The following is a 20,410-nucleotide window of genomic DNA, read 5'->3' on the forward strand; positions in this document are numbered from 1 at the left end:
AGAAAAGTAGTGCAAACACTGTAGAACACAATAGAATGCAATAGGAGACAATAGGCCTAGGGGCAACACAAACCATATACTCCAAACATGGAATGCGAACCACGAATGGACCCCAGGACTAGTGTACTGTGTAGAAGGTCGCTGGGAGTGTAAGAAAACACTAAGGGTGTCCAATATACCCCACCCCAAGACCCTGAAAAGCAGGAGTAAAGTTACCTGACTACCCCAGAAAGACAGTAAAGTCGAGATAGGGGATTCTACAAAGACAACAACTGACTGCAAAGCACTGAAGATGGATTCCTGGACCTGAGGACCTGCAAAGGAAGGGGACCAAGTCCAAGAGTCACGCAAGTGTCCGGGGGGGCAGGAGCCCACTAAACCCCGGATGAAGGTGCAAAAGGGCTGCCTCTGGGTGGAAGACGCCAAAGATTCTGCAACAACGGAAGGTGCCAGAAACTTCTCCTTTGGTCAGAAGATGTCCCATGGCGTGCTAGAGGATGCAGAGTTGTTTCTACGCAGAAAGATCACAAACAAGCCTTGCTAGCTGCAAGAGTCGCGGTTAAAGGTTTTGGGTGCTGGAGGGGCCCAGGAAGGACCAGGAGGTCACCCCTTGGAGAGGAGACAGAGGGGGCACTCAGCAACAGAGAGAGCTCACACAGAAGCAGGCAGCACCCACAGAAGCACCTGAACAGGCATTCAGGAAATCTGAGCACAGTGGTCGTCTCAGCACAACAAAAGAGGGTCCCACGAAGTCGGAGGTCAACTCAGCGAGTTGGGCAATGCAGGACAGAGTGCTGGGGACCTGGGCTGTGCTGTGCACTAAGAAAGTCTTGCAAAAGTTCACAGAAGCCCTAGCAGTTGCAGATCACGCAGTACACAGGATTACTGTCTGGCGTGGGGAGGCAAGGACTTACCGACACCAACTTTGGACAGAAGGACCACTGGACTGTCGAGGTCACTTGGATCCAGCTTCTGTGTTCCAGGGACCACGCTCGTCAAGTTGAGAGGTGACCCAGAGTAACGGTGATGCTGATGTTTGGTGCCTGCGTTAGCAGGGGGAAGATTCCTTCGACCCACAGGAGATTTATTCTTGGCTTCCAGTGCAGGGTGAAGGCAGACAGCCCTCAGAGCATGCACCACCAGGAAACAGTTGAGAAAGCCGTCAGGATTAGGTGCTACAATGTTGCTGGTAGTCTTCTTGCTACTTTGTTGTGGTTTTGCAGGCGTCCTGGAGCAGTCAGCGGTCGATCCTTGGCAGAAGTCGAAGAGACAAGTGCAGAGGAACTCTGGTAAGCTCTTGCATTTGTTATCCGACGAGAAACCCACAGGAGACCCTAAATAGCCCTCAGAGGAGGATTGGCTACCTAACCCGGTAAGAGCCTATCAGGAGGGGTCTCTGATGTCACCTGCTGCCACTGGCCACTCAGAAGTCTCCATTGTGCCCTCACACCTCTGCATTCAAGATGGTAGAGGTCTGGGACACACTGGAGGAGCTCTGGGCACTCCTCTTTCCTTTGTCCAGTTTCACACCAGAGCAGGGGCTAGGGGATCCCTGAACCGGTGTAGACTGGTTTATGCAAGGAGGGCACCATCTGTGCCCTTCAAAGCATTTCCAAAGGCCAGGAGAGGCTACTCCTCTCAGGCCCTTAACACTTATTTCCAAAGGGAGAGGGTGTAACACCCTCTCTCAAAGGAAATCCTTTGTTCTGCCTTCCTGGGACTAGGCTGCCCAGGCCCCAGGGGGACAGAAACCTGTCTGAGGGTTGGCAGCAGCAGTAGCTGCAGAGAAAACCCCAGAGAGCTAGTTTGTCAGTACCCGGGGTCCATGCTGGAGCCGCGGGGATGCATGGGATTGTCACCCCAGTACCAGAATGGTATTGGGGGGACAATTCCATGATCTTAGACATGTTACATGGCCATGTTCAGAGTTACCATTGTGAAGCTACACATAGGTATTGACCTATATCTAGTTCACGCGTGTAATGGTGTCCCCGCACTCACAAAGTCCGGGGAAATTGCCCTGAACAATGTGGGGGCACCTTGGCTAGTGCCAGGGTGCCCTCACAGTTAGTAACTTTGCACCTAACCTTCATTAAGTGAGGGTTAGACATATAAGTGACTTATAAGTTACTTAAGTGCAGTGTAAAATGGCTGTGAAATAACGTGGACGTTATTTCACTCAGGCTGCAGTGGCAGTCCTGTGTAAGAATTGTCTGAACTCCATATGGGTGGCAAAAGAAATGCTGCAGCCCATAGGGATCTCCTGGAACCCCAATACCCTGGGTACTTAGGCACTGTATACTAGGGGACTATAAGGGTCTTCCAGTGTGCCAATCAGAATTGGTAAAATTAGTCACTAGCCTGCAGAGACAATTTTAAAAGCAGAGAGAGCATAAACACTGAGGTTTTGGTTAGCAGAGCCTCAGTGATACAGTTAGGCACCACACAGGGAACACATACAGGGCACAACTTATGAGCACTGGGGTCCTGGCTAGCAGGATCCCAGTGATACAGGCAAACACATACATACATATAAGTAAAAAAGGGGGGTAACATGGCAGGCAAGATGGTACTTTCCTACAGTGTTCATTTTAACCTTACCTTGCTACCCTTAATTAAAAGAAATGTATATGGGTTTACCTTGAGATAATTTTATAAAACTTACATCCTTTCTTCTATCCACTATCTCTTTATGAAGAACTCCATTATAAAGGAGAACAAGTCTTGCTGGGGCGGGGTGAGGTTAGCTATAAGGAAGCGTGCCCCCATAGAGTGGGTGAGGTTTCCTTATCAATACATTTCTGGTTCTAGTACAACTACAAGGGTACAAATGTATTGTGAAATACTGTATTGATAGAGAGGGTGCGCAACACACAACACAACACTGTTTTAAGTATGATGTTTGCCTCTGTTTCTCTGGGGCATAATACATGTTCCACTAGCTTAGAGCCTCATGCCCCACCCTTAGATCAAATCAGGCACCACCAGAGGTGCCCACACCCTAGTTTAAAGAACTTTTCTCTAACAATTATATCACTGATTTTGTCTAGTCTTCTCCTTTGATCAGATGACGAAATAAAGCAAAGGTAAACAATACCTTTACATTCTTGCACTGGGGTATGAATAAATATTATAAAAGTCGCTTGGAAAGCGACTGTACTAAGAACATCTGCTGACTGCATTTACAAAATTCAGTGTTGTAGACCTAGGATGATGAGGAAGGGAACACTGTCAGTCTAGAAGACTGGAGTGCACTTCTATTTATAGCAATACAACAAGATGATGGACTGAGTGCTAAAACTTTTTAGACACTCACCCCCAGTCACCAATCTGAGTTAAATCGATTGTTCTTTTGCTCACCATGCCAACCCGTTTGGACCTGGCGATATGCAAATTAGTCTTGGCCCTGTTCCCCATGGGAACAGTCCAGCCTCAACTGCCAGGCCAGGTCCTCCCTGTACCCGAAACAAGCCCCAGGATGCTAGCAGAAAAGTGGTTTTAGCAATGTACTAAACCCATTTAAGAGTCAGAAACCTTTTACCGACTCCTAAAATGAATTTAGAAGTGGATAAGGAATCTTTATTTGGAAGATTCACATTGTAGGTGTCCCTCCCAAACAGTAATTCCTAGCCACCTGTATCAATGGTCTAAGACCATAACAGAGATCACCATTGAAAAGTTAATGACCTTCCAGTTGAAAGTTTAACCCATTCACAAAAGGTCACGTTGGGACCCTTTTCCTTTTGTGAATGTTAAAAAATGTTTGTTTGGAAGTAGGGTGTGGTCCACAGAACCGCAGCAAACTCTCAGAAAAAGTAAACTTTTCTTTTTAAATCCAGACCAGTTTCCTTTAAGGAAGATGGATTGCATTAAAAAGAAGCTGACTTGATTGAAATGTGATCCTAGACATTGTGGTCTGCGGTCCCAGCAGGCCACCATTCCTGTGATGGTATCCAGTTGTATTGAGTCACAATCTGCGGCCCACCTCATTAATATTCATGAGGACAATTGCATCCCAACCCACTACGATTCGGATTTATGAGAAGCGACCTGTTAGTACATAGGTCGTTTCTAAAAAATCTTTCTGGCTTCAAAAATACGTGCTGCAAATTGTGTCCGGTATTTTGTGACAAGTAAATAGAAGATCTGGCCTCTAGATCCTTAAATTTGATTGACTTTTTTAAGTACAAATAAAGATTGAAGTGCATGATCAGGCTCGAGTGCACTACTACAGTTTTAAAACATGTTCACCAGTGTGTAGGTGGGGATCTGTTGTCGTTGACAAGTTACAAGCGTCTCTGATGCACAGCAGCAAACTATAGTTTACTCACCAACAGAAAGGTTAACCTTTTTCTCACGTTCATGCTGTACCTGGGGATAGCCCTCAACCTCTTCTTTGATACTGAAGGAAATTACTGTTTCACCAGTGTCATGTTCTGCAATGAAAGAAACAATGATAATTAGACGTTGACCATACGCAGTTCTGACCACTGGAGACAGGTTCATCTCACTGAAGTTCAGCTTCTCCACACAGTGTTTCACAAAACCATCCCACAAAATCTTGGATGATAATCTCAATCCTACTGATGAAGAGGAGACCTACCTGCTACTACTTCTCAACATCTGTGTGGCCTTCAACACTTTTGATAAAGAGATCTATGCCCTAAATTCTAAAGTCTCTCAACCGTCTAAGACATCATCCTCTGCTTGTTCTTGTGTTATTCTACAACCATTCTTAATGACGCAGACAGACTGTATTCCTTCCTTTAAAGTTCCTGGTCTTTTTTGTTACTAGTTCTTTTCATCATTATGCTTCTCTCTCTTTGAAACAAATTGCCATCTACAACTTATTTACCAATGGCATGCAGATACCTTTTAACTATACCAATGCATCACCAATCACCAAATTAATACTAAGCTGTAAAAGCCCATTAGCTAGCACCTAGCTCAGTTCTTAAAACTTTCTGCAAATTGCCACCAATATGAGGCGACTAATAAATAGTACAACTGACACCTAGAACCATAGCTGTGATTGTGCTTTCTAGTACAAAGAAAGAGTGGAAACTGGCTGATCAGGCTGCAGTACACTAACACAGTTTAAAATATGTCCACCAGTGTGTTGGTGAGGATCTGCTGGAGTTTACAAGTGTTCTTTTACGTACAGCAGCAAATTACTTTTTACTCACTAGCAGAAACATTCATCTTTTTCTCACTTTTGGGCTGTACCACGGCATAGTCCTTGATCTCTTCTTTGATACTGAATGAAACAATGGTCTCATCTACGTCAAGCTCTGAAATAAAAGAAACAGGTATAATTAGAACTGACCATCTGCAGTTTTGATCACTGGACACCGACTGATCTAGGACGTGGTTCATATTTATTTACACTGATGAACATTCCCACTGTGACATTAGATGAGCTCTACTCTTGGAAAGAGCCATAGACAAACTTGTTAAGATTGGCCAGCGATAACCTATTGATAACAGGTGGGCTTTAAATTTCCCACAGGTACTGTGGAGACAGATACAACTTAGAAAACCTATCAAATTTAGTAAAATGTCTTGCTTATATTTACAAAGGAAAATAAATATCAGAACAGAGAAATAATTTACTTTATTTTCTAAACCACAACGACCACAGTCATATAGGCTATTCCTTAGTTTCCAAATCATATTGTACTCAGGATCTGATATATTATTTACTGGTCATGATTTGCAACCGGTAAAGAATTTAATGAAGTGCCTATGTATTAAAAAGTTAGTTTGTAAAATTCCAATTTGGAATGAATTGCAGTCTGACCTACTGCATTACTTTTAATGAGGTAGGTCGCAAATTGTGACTCACTCTGATGAGGAGACATCACAGGGAGGTGACCTGCCAAGGTCAGCATACCACCATATCTGTGATTTTCCTAAAGGAAACAATGTTGTAATTCTAAAAAATGTTTTACTTTCTTTTTTTAAGTTTGTTTGAGAGCTGCCAGTGGTCTCCTGGACCTCTGAAACGGGTGGCAGTCCTAAAGGTTCCTCTTCTTTATTTGCAAATGGATTACCACACCTACTTAGGAGTCTGTAACTTTACAATATTTTGCAACCTGAATTCAGTCCCAAACAGAGATACATTGCACACTGAATCAGCATTTGGAAGGGACGACTACAACACGTCCCTTTGAAAATACCAAATCATTATTAGGTCATAATCCCATGTTAGGAGTCAGTAAACGTTTAAAGATTCCTAAAATGGGCTTGTACCAATTCTGAATCACAAACAAGAGACCATAAAAATTCTTTGTTCACCTGGCCCTCAGTTTCAGATGCTATTTATATGACATAAGAGAATGCTAATGTCACTACCCAGCACAACAACGACCAATCTCTACCCCTACCTTTGAAAAATAACAACCAAAGACGAAATTGTTGAAGGGAATATTGCCTACTGAGTCCTTAACGAGAAGGCTTTAGATAACTTAATTTCAGCTAAACTAGTCCTGAAGTTCATTATTTTTTAACAAGCTAATCTTGACGTTATTTATATATTTTGTCTAAACGATTAGATACATTACAATCCCTGTACAGAAAGAAGGGGCATGCTTGAAAATTAGATCCCAGAAGGATGCTGACACATAACATGTCATTATAGGTAACAAGAGATTAATATAAATATGTTACTTTGTGTAATATTTCTCACAAACTATGACCACTGGGATGTACTTGATAGACCAGAGATTCTGCTTCGCTACTCACAGCTCTTTCTGGAACATGATCACCTTCCTTGCCCAGCAGGTCAAGCTGATGTACTTCAGAGCCAGCACTGGCAGAACCTCCTGCAGCACCACAGGTGAGCGTGGATTTGGAAGGCTGTATGAGGGACAAAGGAATGCCAAAGCGTAGACAGAATGGTTTCCTAGTGCTGATTTGACCACCTTTCGAAGTCTTCTAAAAGCATCAAGGATGTTTTCAAATACAGAGATGCCCCTTTGTCTAAAGAATCGGTCACGTGTACAGAGTAGAGGAAGATTTCTCTGATGGCTTATCTGAGGATTTCCTGGGGTCACCCATGTTACTGTAGGGAGTGAATATTTGAAGGTTTGCATCTCTTTAGAATTCTGCACCTTTGAGATTGTTATGGTCATCACCTAGAAAGTGCCCCAAGATTGCTGTCAGAGCGAGGTGATTTTAAATGCTCACTTTTGAACAGAATTCTTTTTGTCCCAGTGGAGAGTGTGCTATGAAAGAAAAAGGCACAGGAAGTAAAACAAAAATACACTTTCTTTTTCATGCAAATCCTCATAATCACCTCCAAAAACACCAGAAGCCATTCCAACAATTCTTCTTCTAGTTATAACTTATGCAACAAAGCCTAAAGAAGACATCCTGGGCAACTCAACACTTCAAAGAAGGAACTCATACAGCTGCCATCAATCAAGCCATTATCATCATCCCATTGAGGAAGAAATATTCTCTTAACCACAATGTACTCAACAACTACAGTCTCATAGATGGCCTCCACACTGTACCAAAAGTAATTAAGAAAACTATTGCTGTTAAACTCCCAGCCTACCTCAAAAATCACTACTATAGTCAGACACTGAAGTTGAGCTTCTTCATACAGTGTTTCACAAAACCATCCCACAAAATCTTGGACGATAAACTCAATCCACTGATGAATCGAAGATCTGCTACTCGCACTTGTAGACCTCTGTGTCCTTCCCCATTTTTGATAACAAGAGCATTGCCCTAAACTCTAAATTATCTAAAATGTCTGAAACCTTATCCTCTGCTTGTTCCTGCCCTTATTCTACACCCATTTTAATGACACAGAGAAACTGTATTCCTTCCCTTAAACTTTCTGTTACTAGGTGTTTTCAACACCAAGGTCCTGTCCCCTGAAAACAATAGCCATCTGCATATGCTGATAACACTGAACTATATGTGTGCATCACCAACACAAATAAGAATGCCAGGCCCTATAACCCTGACAGAGGGGTAAAATCATTGATGACAAGGAGTTTCATGAACTGCAATTAACAAAACCTCAACTACTGTTCCTTTGCCAAATTCACCTTCAAACTCCCTCTCATTACAGGCCCAGCTCTATTTCTGCATTAGTCAGTCACCAAGATCAGAAGCCTATCAGACATATTTGAATCAACAATAGCTTTCAACATACACATAGAATCCATACTCAGACTATCAAACCACCAGCTCCACCTACTCTTTTTCACATACCCTCAAAGATACCAAGACAAATTGTGACATACTATTAAATCATAGACATAGTCATAAAATCTTTATTCGGATTTGCATGAATTCATAAAAGCATAAGATTAAAACAGTATCACATTTCATCAACATCACTGCATAGGTGTGATAAATAAGTAAGTAAAATAAATAAATAGATAAAAATCATACATAACCGGAGACACTTACTTCGAGGGTGAATCGTTGGCAATTCTGGATATTTTGTCAGGGTTACGTTCATTGGGTACAGATTATGAGAACAAAGGGTATTAGTACTTGAAACAAACCACTCCTCAATTCTCCAACGTACAATGTTTTGCACTCACCTGGTGTATTAATCCAAGAAAACCTGTCCGTATCTCTTTCTAAGTGCCACAGATTTTCTTACAAAGTTCTGAACTGCCCAGCAAGCATCTTCTTTTCCCAACCTCTGTATGTAGAATAAACCATCCAAATGCACTCTAATATTTGCGATTTGCAATAAAGGTATTAAAACTCACACCTTTGGGTCTCATACAGGAAGCAGAACAGCACAAAGGGTCACACCTGTACGATGGTCAATCGCAGGTCCAACAGTATTGAGAGGGGAAGGTTACAGCCACATGAATAAGGAATATCTAAAAAGAGGTAAATAATGGCGAAAGAAAGGATTCATCACCCAGGTCAAATAGGATTCCATGCCCTCTGTTGTCGACAATGGGACATATCTTACCAATGCTGGCATGCTTTGAGCTTTCCTTAGCTTGATATTAAAATCGTTTTTTAAACGTTTTACCTTTCACTATATATATTGTTGTTATAGTGATGGTAGTTGGATTATCATATAGATCATTTAAGCCTATCACTTCAAAAGTCCTCCTAAGGTAAGACAACCAGGGAATATTGGCTGCCCTTGTTACGCCTAGGCAGTCAGATAAGCATGCACAAACCAGAGAGGCCCCAGGGTTTAACCATATCTTAACACAACACAATACAGTCCAGGAACAAGGCTTAGGGAGTCTGCTAAATATAGAAGCCCAAGTCCTTCATGGAAGGTCAAATTTGCTGAGCCCTGAGGAACATGTAGTAGTCTCCTTAGAAACACGTTTTCAACTTTTTGTAGACATTCTACATTTGTGTAACCCCATATGTCTGCCCCATTTGATCCTTCTGAGATGCATTTCATTTTATACAAGTGTATTAGCTCTTTATCGGGTTTTTGACCTAATTTCTGGGAAAATCTAAAGACTGCTTCAATATTACTTTTAAAGTAATTTGTCCTAACAGTTAAAAGATGCTTACAGGCTAGAGATGAGCTAAACAAAACCCCTAGGTAATTAATTAAAACTGTGCACCTTCTTCAGTACTGTACTCCCTATCGTGAATGTTTTGGTCTTCGTGTTACGAGGCCCACACATCATGACAAAGGATTTGCTGTAATTAATTTTACGGTTCAGCATGGTCATGCAATTAGAGAAACTATCCAATAAAGTTTGCAATTAGCTGTTCGGGCACTAGTACACCATCATCTGTATACAATAAAATCAGAATCTGGTGACCCTCTATGCAAAGGATATCTTTCCCAAGTTTGACCAAGTGTTTGGCAATTCTGTTTATATATAACAAAAATAAAAAGGGTGTCTCCCTGTATGACTTCACATGTGACTTTTATGGGAGGTGTCAGTTTACCCTGGGGCCCAAAGTGCACACTCAATATCAAATCCTGGTGTAAACGCTTTATTATCACTAAAGGTTCTGGCTCTACTCCCATCCCCTCAATAAAGGCGCAAAGTTTAGGACGATTTACTAGATCAAATGTGGTTGATAAATCGATAAAGGCCATGTGAAGTGTCCCCTTTTTAGTTAGTATTTAACAGATATTAAATACAGATTAAGGCACTGGTCAATTGTACTGACTGTAGGAGGCTGGCCTGGCTTGTGGTGGGTACCAGAGGTACTTACACCTTGTGCCAGGTCCAGTTATCCCTTATTAGTGTAGAAGAGGTGTTTCTAGCAGCTTAGACTGATAGAAGGTAGCTATGGCAAAGCAGCTTAGGCTGAACTAGGAGACATGCAAAGCTCCTACTATACCACTTATATGCACAATATCATAAGAAAACACAATACACAGAGTTACTAAAAATAAAAGTACTTCATTTTTATGACAATATGCCAAAAGTATCTCAGTGAGTACACTCAGTAAGAAGGTAAGTAATATACACAAGTTATATGTACACAACCCAAAATTAGGTAAGTAAGAGCAAGAAAAGTAATGCAAACAGTAGAATTACAATAGGTTGCAATAGGCAAGCATAGGTATAGGGGCAACACAAACCATATACTCCAAAAGTGGAATGCGAACCACCAATGGACCCCAGACCTATGTGAGCTTGTAGAGGGTCGCTGGGACTGTAATAAAACAGTGAGGGTTAGAAAAATACCCCACCCCAAGACCCTGAAAAGTAGGAGTAAAGTGCACCTACTACCCCTAGAGAGCACAATAGTCGTGATAGAGGGATTCTGCAGGAAGAACAAACACCAGCAGTGCACTGACAACGGATTTCTGGACCTGAGTACCTGTAAGACAAGGGGACCAAGTCCAATAGTCGCGACAGTGTCCGGGGGGCAGGAGCCCAGGAAACCCCGGATGAAGGTGCAAGGAAGCTGCCTCCGGTTGGAAGAAGCTTGGAGTTCTGCAAGAAAGAAGAGGACTAGGAACTTCTCCTTTGGAAGACAGATGTCCCACATCGCGGTGAAGCTTGCAGAGGTGTTCACACGCTGAAATACCGCAAACAAGCCTTGCTAGCTGCAAGGGTCGCGGTAGGTTTTTTTTGGTGCTGCTGAAGGCCAGGAAGGACCAGGATGTCGCCTTTTGGAGGAGGAGACAGAGGGGGCGCTCAGCAACTCAGAGAGCCCTCACAGAAGCAGGCAGCACACGCAGAAGGACCCCAACAGGCACTTGGAAGAAAAAAATTACAAAAGGGGTTCCCACGATGTCGGAGGACAACTCAGAAGGTTGTGCACTGCAGGACGGAGTGCTGGGGACTCAGGCTAGGCTGTGCACGAAGGAAAGCCTGGAAGAGTGCACAGGAGCCGGAGTAGCTGCAAATCACGCTGTACACAGCTTTGCAGTCTAGCGTGGGGAGGCAAGGACATAGCTCCACCAAACTTGGACTGAAGAGTCACTGGACTGTGGGAGTCACTTAAGCAGAGTTGCTGTGTTCCAGAGACCACGCTCGTCAGGATGAGAGGGGACCCAGAGGACCAGTGATGCAGTCTTTTGGTGCCTGCGTCTGCAGGGGGAAGATTCCGTCAACCCACGGAAGATTTCTTCGGAGCTTCTGGTGCAGGGTGGAGGCAGGCTACCCTCAGAGCATGCACCACCTGGAAACAGTCGAGAAAGCCGGCAGGATTAGGCGCTACAATGTTGCTGGTAGTCGTCTTGCTACTTTGTTGCGGTTTTGCAGGAGTCCTGGAGCAATCAGCGGTCGATCCTTTGGTAGAAGGTGAAAAGGGAGATGCACAGGAACTCTGGTGAGCTCTTGCATTCGTTATCTGAAGAATTCCCCAAAGTAGAGACACTAAATAGCCAGAAAAGGAGGTTTGGCTACTAAGTTAGGAGGATTGGCTACCAAGAGAGGTAAGAGCCTATCAGAAGGAGCCTCTAGCGTCACCTGCTGGCACTGGCCACTCAGAGCTTTCCAGTGTGCCCCCAACACCTCTGTTTCCAAGATAGCAGAGGTCTGGGACACACTGGAGGAGCTCTGGGCACCTCCCCTGGGAGGTACTGGTCAGGGGAGTGGTCACTCCCCTTTCCTTTGTCCAGTTTCGCACCAGAGCAGGGCTGGGGGATCCCTGGACCGGTGTAGACTGGCTTATGCAGAGATGGGCACCATCTGTGCCCATCAAAGCATTGCCAGAGGCTGGGGGAGACTACTCCTCCCCAGCCCTTCACACCTATTTCCAAAGGGAGAGGGTGTAACACCCTCTCTCAGAGGAAATCCTTTGTTCTGCCTTCCTGGGCCAGGGCTGTCTGGACCCCAGGAGGGCAGAAACCTGTCTGAGGGGTTGGCATCAGCAGCAGCTGCAGTGGAGACCCCGGAAAAGCAGTTTGGCAGTACCCGGGTTCTGTGCTAGAGACCCGGGGGATCATGGAGTGACAATTCCATGATCTCAGACATGTTCGGAGTTACCATTGTGACGCTATACATAGGTAGTGACCTATGTATAGTGCACGTGTGTAATGGTGTCCCCGCACGCATAAAGTCCGGGGAATTTGCCCTGAACGATGTGGGGGCACCTTGGCTAGTGCCAGGGTGCCCACACACTAAGTAACTTTGCACCCAACCTTCACCAGGTGAAGGTTAGACATATAGGTGACTTATAAGTTACTTATGTGCAGGGGTAAATGGCTGTGAAATAACGTGGACGTTATTTCACGCAGGCTGCAGTGGCAGGCCTGTGTAAGAATTGTCAGAGCTCCCTATGGGTGGCAAAAGAAATGCTGCAGCCCATAGGGATCTTCTGGAAACCCAATACCCTGCGTACCTCAGTGCCATATACAAGGGAATTATATGGGTGTACCAGTATGCCAATGTGAATTGGTAAATTTAGTCACTAGCCTGTTAGTGACAAATTTGGAAAGCAGAGAGAGCATAACCACTGAGGTTCTGGTTAGCAGAGCCTCAGTGAGACAGTTAGGCATCACACAGGGAGCACATACAGGTCACATACTATGAGCACTGGGGTCCTGGCTAGCAGGGTCCCAGTGACACATGGACTGAAACAACATACATACAGTGAAATATGGGGGTAACATGCCAGGCAAGATGGTACTTTCCTGCACTGGCCCACGGCTTAATTCCGAATTGTACATTAGACAATATTTTATTTTCTGATGCCCATTGTTCTAGGTGCTCCAATATCACTCTGCCCAGAATCTTCATGCTTGAATCAATTAACAAAATAGGTCTATAACATGTTGGGAAGGACCTATTGCGTTTTTTGTAAATCAGGACGATTTTGGCAAATGTTCATGATGCAGGGATGTATCCCCCTGCCACGTTCCCAAAGACAGTTGCTAGTAATGGGGCCCACAGCTCTGTACTTAAAGACATCTTCTGGGAACCCGTCCTGACCTGGTGCTTTCCTTGGTGTGCTTTTTAGGGTCGAGCCTGCGTTGCATGAGCTCGCGCATGCGTATCGCAGCGAGACGCTTTAGTGTTTAGAAAAGGGCTCGGAGCCCTGTTGACGTCACATCAGCGTTTTTCATTGGTTCGTGGGCCTGCCTAATAAAATCTGCTCGTTTTCATTAGTCGAAGGCATGCATATGTCATGCCTTTTCCGGTGGCTAGTCCTCCTCGAGCGCATTGACCAACTACAGAAAACATGCGAGGCTCGCTGTTTTCTGTCCGGCTCGTGGACTACTTTTTCTCTAATTTACTAGCGCGATTTCGCTTGGCAGAAGTCGAGCGCCTTACATAGTTAATTCCACTTTTTCAGGTTACATACATAAATGCACTTTTGCCGATAGGTGCAAAGTCGGCTTAGGAATTTACAGCGCTATCAGCTCTAACATGAGCAAACGCGAGACCCGTTGCATTGCAAATGCTTGTTTTAATTGCTGCCTACACTTCCTTAATGTCAAAACATAATGATCCCAATGGAATTTCACTTCTATACTGTGTTATGACAGTATTTAAAGGAATAGGGGCAGAAGAAAGAGCCTCTCAATAGAAAGTAGCCGAAAAGTGTGGCACCCATTTCTCTGCTAGGATCACAACCTCTATTTTCAGGGCACTGGCATCAGTGAAATAAGGCCTTTTTTCTATATTCCAAAAGAGCCTGCTATCTTTTACTGAGGCTGCATTTTGTAGGTCATTCCTTGCTTGCACCCTGATCTCCTTTTTCCTCTTTATAAGTCTCTGTTTGTATAATAGACTGGCCAGTCTAACTTGTTCTACTAGGCGGGGAAAAGTTTGCAAGAGTTTTTTAAGTATTTTATGGGCTGCTGAACATTCAGCATTAAACCACCTACATGAGGATTTTCCCTATTAAGTATGTCTATAATAAGGTTTTGGAATATGTCAGAAAACACATTTTCAAACCCCATTTGTAAGGCCTGGCCTAAAGAATCCTCGGCAAGGCATATGAAAAATAGAGATGCATGTTCAGAAACCAACTGTTTTAAGAATAATTCAAGGTTTATCTTTCCCCATTTCATTTTAAGCCCCTTTTACTTGCTTTGCTTGTCTATGTTAGCAACTTTTGCCTCAAGGTTCAAGGATAAAACTAGTGGGTTTTGTGTCACTCAGGCAATTTGATTGAACTGCAAAGTCTGAAAGAAGGGGGTCAAATCCTAACACATAAAAATAAAATCAATGGTGCTACCAGCATTGCAACCCGTAAATGTGGGGGATAAAGTACCTTCCCAAGCACTATCTACCAAATCTTTCACTGGGACTAAAGAAAGTCTCAAGATGAGACTGTTTAGGCTGTCCCCATACGAGTAATGTACAAATTGGGTAAGATTTACATCATCAACATTAGTTAAACCGCAAATTCGTTTTGCATTTAACTTGCACAGCGTTATGTTAAAATCCCTAGCCCAGAGCAACATTGTTTTAAATTTAGATTTTGAGAGGAAAGACATCACAAAGTTATCAAAAGAGTAAACTCAACGCTAGTGTCCTTGAAGTTGGTATAATAAAAAATGACCACCAAGATGTTAAAGTCACCTCAACCTGACAATAAAACAAATACAAAATAGGGGGAAGACCAGATCTTGCACACTTTTGAAACGGGAATCAGAGCTGATACCAAGCTTGCCAGGCCCCCCTTCCCCTGCCATCTGGAGATGAATGAGCTGCTTCCCAAAAAACAAGGAACCAATTTATATGCGCACCATTTTGCATCCAGGGTTTCTACAAGCAAATTATGTCTTCCTTTTTTATAAAATTGTACCAGTCAGGGTTATTTAACTTAATCCGTAGACAAGCTACCTTCCAAGAAATCAAATTGCAACCTGCTTCTGTTGCAATTTGTGGGGCGGTGCAGTCATTAACCCTTGTGGTGTGAGAAGACAGGGCATACCTTTGGGCGTCACTTAGGGCCGATGTGAGTCAATCCATTCAGTCCAGGTTGGCAATAACATCAAATCTGTTTGAGGTTGGCACTGCTAAAGAAAAAGGAGGCCCAGGAGGGGCCGAGTGTTGGATCACGTTGGTCAGTCTATAGAAGAAGCCAAGTTTATAGATGCCAAGGATGTTGTATGTTGACTAGAGTCTGTTTTGCCAGCTCTTTGCTTCTAAAATTAACCACAACGCACTCAGTGGCGTCCCCTTTCGGGATAGTCCCCACCCAATCGATCTTCCACATATGATTAATATAGTTGTGTGTTATTCTCTGATTACATGCGTTTTTGTTTAGCCAGCGGACCACCTTATTTTTTAATTGGTCATGATCTTCTCTTAGTCCATCTTTTAAGGGCATGGACAGCTTTCAATATCACGTCATAAGGAGAAGCTTGAGGAGGTAGCTCTAAGGTATTTAGTTTCTGCAGCACTCTTTGCACAAATTGGGAAGTCCCTGGTGGCCTGGACCTTACGGGCCTGCCATTATTACTTTGAGCCAGCTGGTGCACTAGGATATTCCGTGGCCCAACCTGGGAATTTGAAGGGTTTGGGGATTTCCCATTGCTCACTTCTGATGGCTTTTCATCATTTCCTTGTCTGCCAGAGTAGCTACCATGGTATAGAGAAAGCGGGACATTTGTGCTCTCAGGGTTCTGAACCAGATCACTCCCTGTTTCTAAGGCCGTGGGTGCTAGGGGAGAGATTAGAATATGCCTTATTTGGGTCCTTTAGCAGGGCGAGAAGAGACTGTGCGATCTTGCTCAGGCATGATATTATCTAGGCTAAGGCTTTGTTTAAGATGGCTCTAAAAGCAATATGAAAAGCTTCTGATCTCAAGGTATCTCCAGTGATATCACGTTTCCTACTTGATACAACTTCTGCCATGTCCAGACAAGGAGTCTGTGGGTGTTTCAGGGGACCTAGACAAGATCTTGTTGCTATCTATCCCCCCTTCATCCCTTTACTTTTGCCACATTTAGGTTTAGGGGTTTCCGAGAAAGCCATCTCAAAATTCAGAAGTGGGGGGTGAGGTGGGCTGACTCGGCCTTCCGAGAATGTTAAATGAACTGAATCATCCAGCGCATGCAACCATAATTGGGTTTCTATATTCTCGTCTGTAGGAGATTAGGTTCCTTCCATGAGTGTGACTGTAGGGGATGGAAGTGAGGACAGCGATAGTTCCACCAGTTATATTTCTTGATTTAATAACCCCCAAACCTCGCTGGAGGAACCCATTAAGAGTAGAACAAGAGTTAGAACTAACAGGGCCCACTGTTGGTGCTAGCAATATTGTTTTCTTTTTGATCATTTTGTCCCACACCTTTAAACCCCCACCGAAACCAACCAGCAAGCTTAATCAATACCTTCAAGGGTATGCGAAAAAGAGGGGTGGCCCTGCCCAGCCTCCTCCGACTGTTGATGGACTTAGACAGGCCCAGTCTTGACCCGGGTGCACGCACAGGTGCATCTCGCGCTGCAGGACAAGCCCTTCTAAAAGCGCATAGATGCCTCCTTCCTCCTCAACAGAGCCTACTGGGGATGTAGTCCCACCCCTGCTGGTGATAGAGTGCAGGCACCCGCAAGGCGTAACAAAGTCCTGTGCTGTGGGCCAAACAAAGCACTACTGTAGTGCCTTGGTGCCTCCTCCATGCTCAACAGAGCCTGCTGGATTATGTAGTCCCACCCCGGCAGGCAATATAATGCAGACACCAGCAAGGTGAAACAAAGCCCAGCGCGTCCTGGGCTGTGGGCCAAGCAAAGCACTTCTTTAACTCGGAGATGTCTCTTTCCTCTCCCTCCTCAACAGAGACTGCTGGGGGATGTAGTCCCACCCCAGAAGGAGTTAACATGCAGACATCAGCAAGGTGAAAGAAAGTCCAGTGCCAGTTTACTCGACTGTGACATTCCAAATAAATTCCTAGTCTTCAAGTGGTATAGACCACTACATCGAGAATGACAGCTGGAAAAACATGTGATTACATCTCATCAGTCTTTACATTTCTAGACTGGCTCTCTGTCAAACCCCAAATCATTTTCAAGACCCTAAATCTCACCTAAATATGCATCAATGAGTGGGTCAAAAAATACCCCAGCAGCGAAAAGCAACTCAACCTCCCCATCAAACCTTCATCAAAGCCCAAAACATAAGAAAATTCAGAAAGAAATGTTATTTGACATCCAGGTACTCTGATTACCAAATAGTCTCTCCATATGAAAAAAATAAATAATCGTTTCTCAATCCTGTGCATAATCATTGCTCCAGCTAAGAAGCATTTTGGAGCGATTCAGTTTGCCTAACTTTTCCAATCACCAGGGAGAGGTTTTTTTGAGAAAAAAGGTGCATAAACATCTTGGATTCTTACCAGAAAACACAATGAACATATTTTGGTGCAGGACCCAAAAATATTCACTGTAGCACCCCAATTTGGGTACTGCTACTATAGGTGGTTTTTATCAATTCAAGTCCAAAAGTGTTCCCGCCAACAGTGATTGAGACACAAATTTGATGCATCGGAGGTGGAGATATTGACAAAAAGGAAGAGTTCATAATAGGACGCATAAAGAAGAAGTATCATGGATTGCTTCCTACCTGTCTGACGAAGTGGCAATGTTCTATGCACTGATTTATTATGACTCTCTGAAACATGCATGCAATGCTACCAATTTTAAATGGAGATTGTAGGAAAGTACCCCTTTTTGACATGGTCACCCTCAATTTTTGCCTAGTAGGGAATGCAATGTTGACTGAAAATACACCGGGTTCCTGCTAACAAGGTCCCCTGTACCAGATCTCTTTACCTAAAACTGTGCAATTGTTCCCCAATTGGCAATACTTTTGATCCCCCTGTAAGACTCTAGTAAATTGTACCCCTGCTACCCAGGGCATGGGTACCAAAGAGGATCCCCAAGGGCTGCACCATATATTGTGCTGCCCTAAGGGACCCCTCACCTAGCACATATAGACTGCCATTGCAGGCTGTGTATTGGTGCAGCTAAGAGTGAAAACACAACATAGCCCACAGCCTGTGTGCCATGCCCACTAACACTGCATACAATATATGTAGGTCACCTCTACTGCAGGCCTTACAGCCCTAAAGCAGGGTGCATTATATTACATGTGAGAACATATCTGCATGAGCAGATATGCCCCACTATGGCTTTGTCAATTCTTAGACATAGTGAGTGAGCCCAGAAGCCATTTTAAGTACATGTGATGGACAATGGTCACTACATGATAGCTTTACTGAAACTAAGGATGTTTAGTATCAAATGTCTCGTATTAATAAACCCTCACTGATGCCAATGATGGATTTACCAATACATGCACCCAGAGCTCACCTAAGAAAACCTACCAACTGCCCGTTTGGGGACTGACTAGTTTTAGCCAGCCTGCCACCACCGGACAAGAGTCTGACCTCCTAGGGTGAGAGCCTTTGCTCCTGGGCTGCCAACCACAAAGCCTGCTCTGGGAGAGGTGTTTGCACACCCCACCTAACAAGATGACCTGCAAATCTGTATTCCAAGGTAGGGGACTTTAAAGAAGCCCACCGGCCTTGGTAGGGAGATCCAGCTTCACTCACAGGAGAGATGCTAACTCCCCTGCCCCAGAGCCCATTTGACCACTGGACAGGTGGGAAATTTAGTATTAAGGGAGGTATGTCCACCCTTCTGGTCAGTCTCACCCCTAAGGTGCACTGCCTGATGTGGACACAACTTTTAGAAATCTGCTGTCTTGGTGTTGGCAGATTTAGGAACTCTGGGACAGGGCTATGCCTAAGAAAAAGGACATTGAAGAGCTGCAGAAGCAAAGGAAGAAGCACGTGACCTGGACCCAGCCCTACAGGCATGTCTGCTGCTCCTGCCAAATTGCACCAAAATCATCTTGTCCTGTAGCTGTTGTGCCTCCAAATCCTTGGAGTTCTACCTGCCTTTTAGAAAGACCCAGGAACTCCTGTGGAGCAGTTGAGCTGCTTCCCTTCATCTGCAGGCACCCAAAGACAATCTGTGGGGGCTCCGTACTGCCAAAAGCCCAACACCTGGAAGCACCACTGCACCTGTGTAGCACAGCCCGAATTGAAGTGGACCAATGGTGCCTGCATAGTTCCCAGCCCTCCAGAGACGAAGTCCACCTTGGATGTACCCACTGTGGACCCTCCGACATTGCCTGCAGCCTTTGCACGCAACGTGAGTAAGCCGGTAGAGAAAACCTCACGCCTCAGGACACCTTTGCACCATCGCCTCTGGCCGTGGCCTCTCACCAACTTTTCAAAACTGTAAAGATTTTTCTTGCAAAACGTACTTACCTGAATGAAGTGATTCTGGTACTAAAATATATATAAAGATACTTTTTATTTTTTTTAATTGGTGTGGATCTCCTTCTTGAGTCATGTGTCTCATTTATTGACTGTGTGTGTATTTGCAAGTGTCTCACACTCTGCTCTGATAAGCCTAAAGCTGCTCGACCACACTACCGCCTAAAAGAGCACCCTGGGATTGCTAGAACAAGCCCCTGTCCACTAGTAAGGGAACCCCTGGGCTCGTTGCATGATATATTTCGTTTTGATATATCATATATAGAGCCAGCTTCCTACAGAGATTAGATGGCAATGTCTGTTATGATATGCCTTTTTATTTGTCATTTTTCTTTGGGTGCCATGCATTTATCATTTCACCTCATATCTTACTGTTTTGTATTTGATACTTTATGGTATTGTACCTTATTTTATTATACTGTAGCATTTCTATAGAGCTTTTCTATGCCTTGGTGAGGCCGGAAAGTACTTTGGTTGAGTAGTTGCTACTTTGTTTGCTGTATCTGTTAGAATAAGATGTTGGTTGAGGAGTTATCTATATGTTTGTTCTGTTTTCGCCTGCTATATTGGGTTGTTAATACAGACACAATGGGGCTCATTTACAGGCCCCTTGTGTCGCTGTAGCATCCTATTTTTTTTGCACTGTGGAAGTGCCGAACAGACCCTCCACCAGCGCCATATTTATAAACTGGCGCAATGGGATCATTGCGCCAATTTGTAAACCCTTGTGCCACATTATACCTG

The 20,410-nt window shown here is 44.1% G+C and overlaps 1 protein-coding gene across 9 annotated transcripts in view; it reads right to left on the minus strand.

Annotated features, from left to right (window-relative positions):
* The window catches only part of LOC138296309 (zinc finger protein OZF-like), a 145,759-nt gene that overhangs the window by 33,379 nt on the left and 91,970 nt on the right, over positions 1 to 20,410 (minus strand). For 5 of the 9 annotated variants that reach the window (XM_069235328.1, XM_069235329.1, XM_069235326.1 and 2 more), the window contains exons 4-5: positions 5,187 to 5,291; positions 4,332 to 4,436 (exon numbers count right to left, since the gene is read on the minus strand). In XM_069235328.1, the coding sequence (XP_069091429.1) occupies positions 4,332 to 4,436; positions 5,187 to 5,291 (210 nt within the window). Of the gene's footprint in view, positions 1 to 4,331; positions 4,437 to 5,186; positions 12,540 to 20,410 lie in introns of those variants that run through there. The other 4 variants (XM_069235327.1, XM_069235335.1, XM_069235330.1 and 1 more) reach the window with 2 other exon arrangements.

Source organism: Pleurodeles waltl, chromosome 5, assembly GCF_031143425.1.
Source record: "Pleurodeles waltl isolate 20211129_DDA chromosome 5, aPleWal1.hap1.20221129, whole genome shotgun sequence".
Classification (NCBI taxonomy): domain Eukaryota; kingdom Metazoa; phylum Chordata; class Amphibia; order Caudata; family Salamandridae; genus Pleurodeles; species Pleurodeles waltl.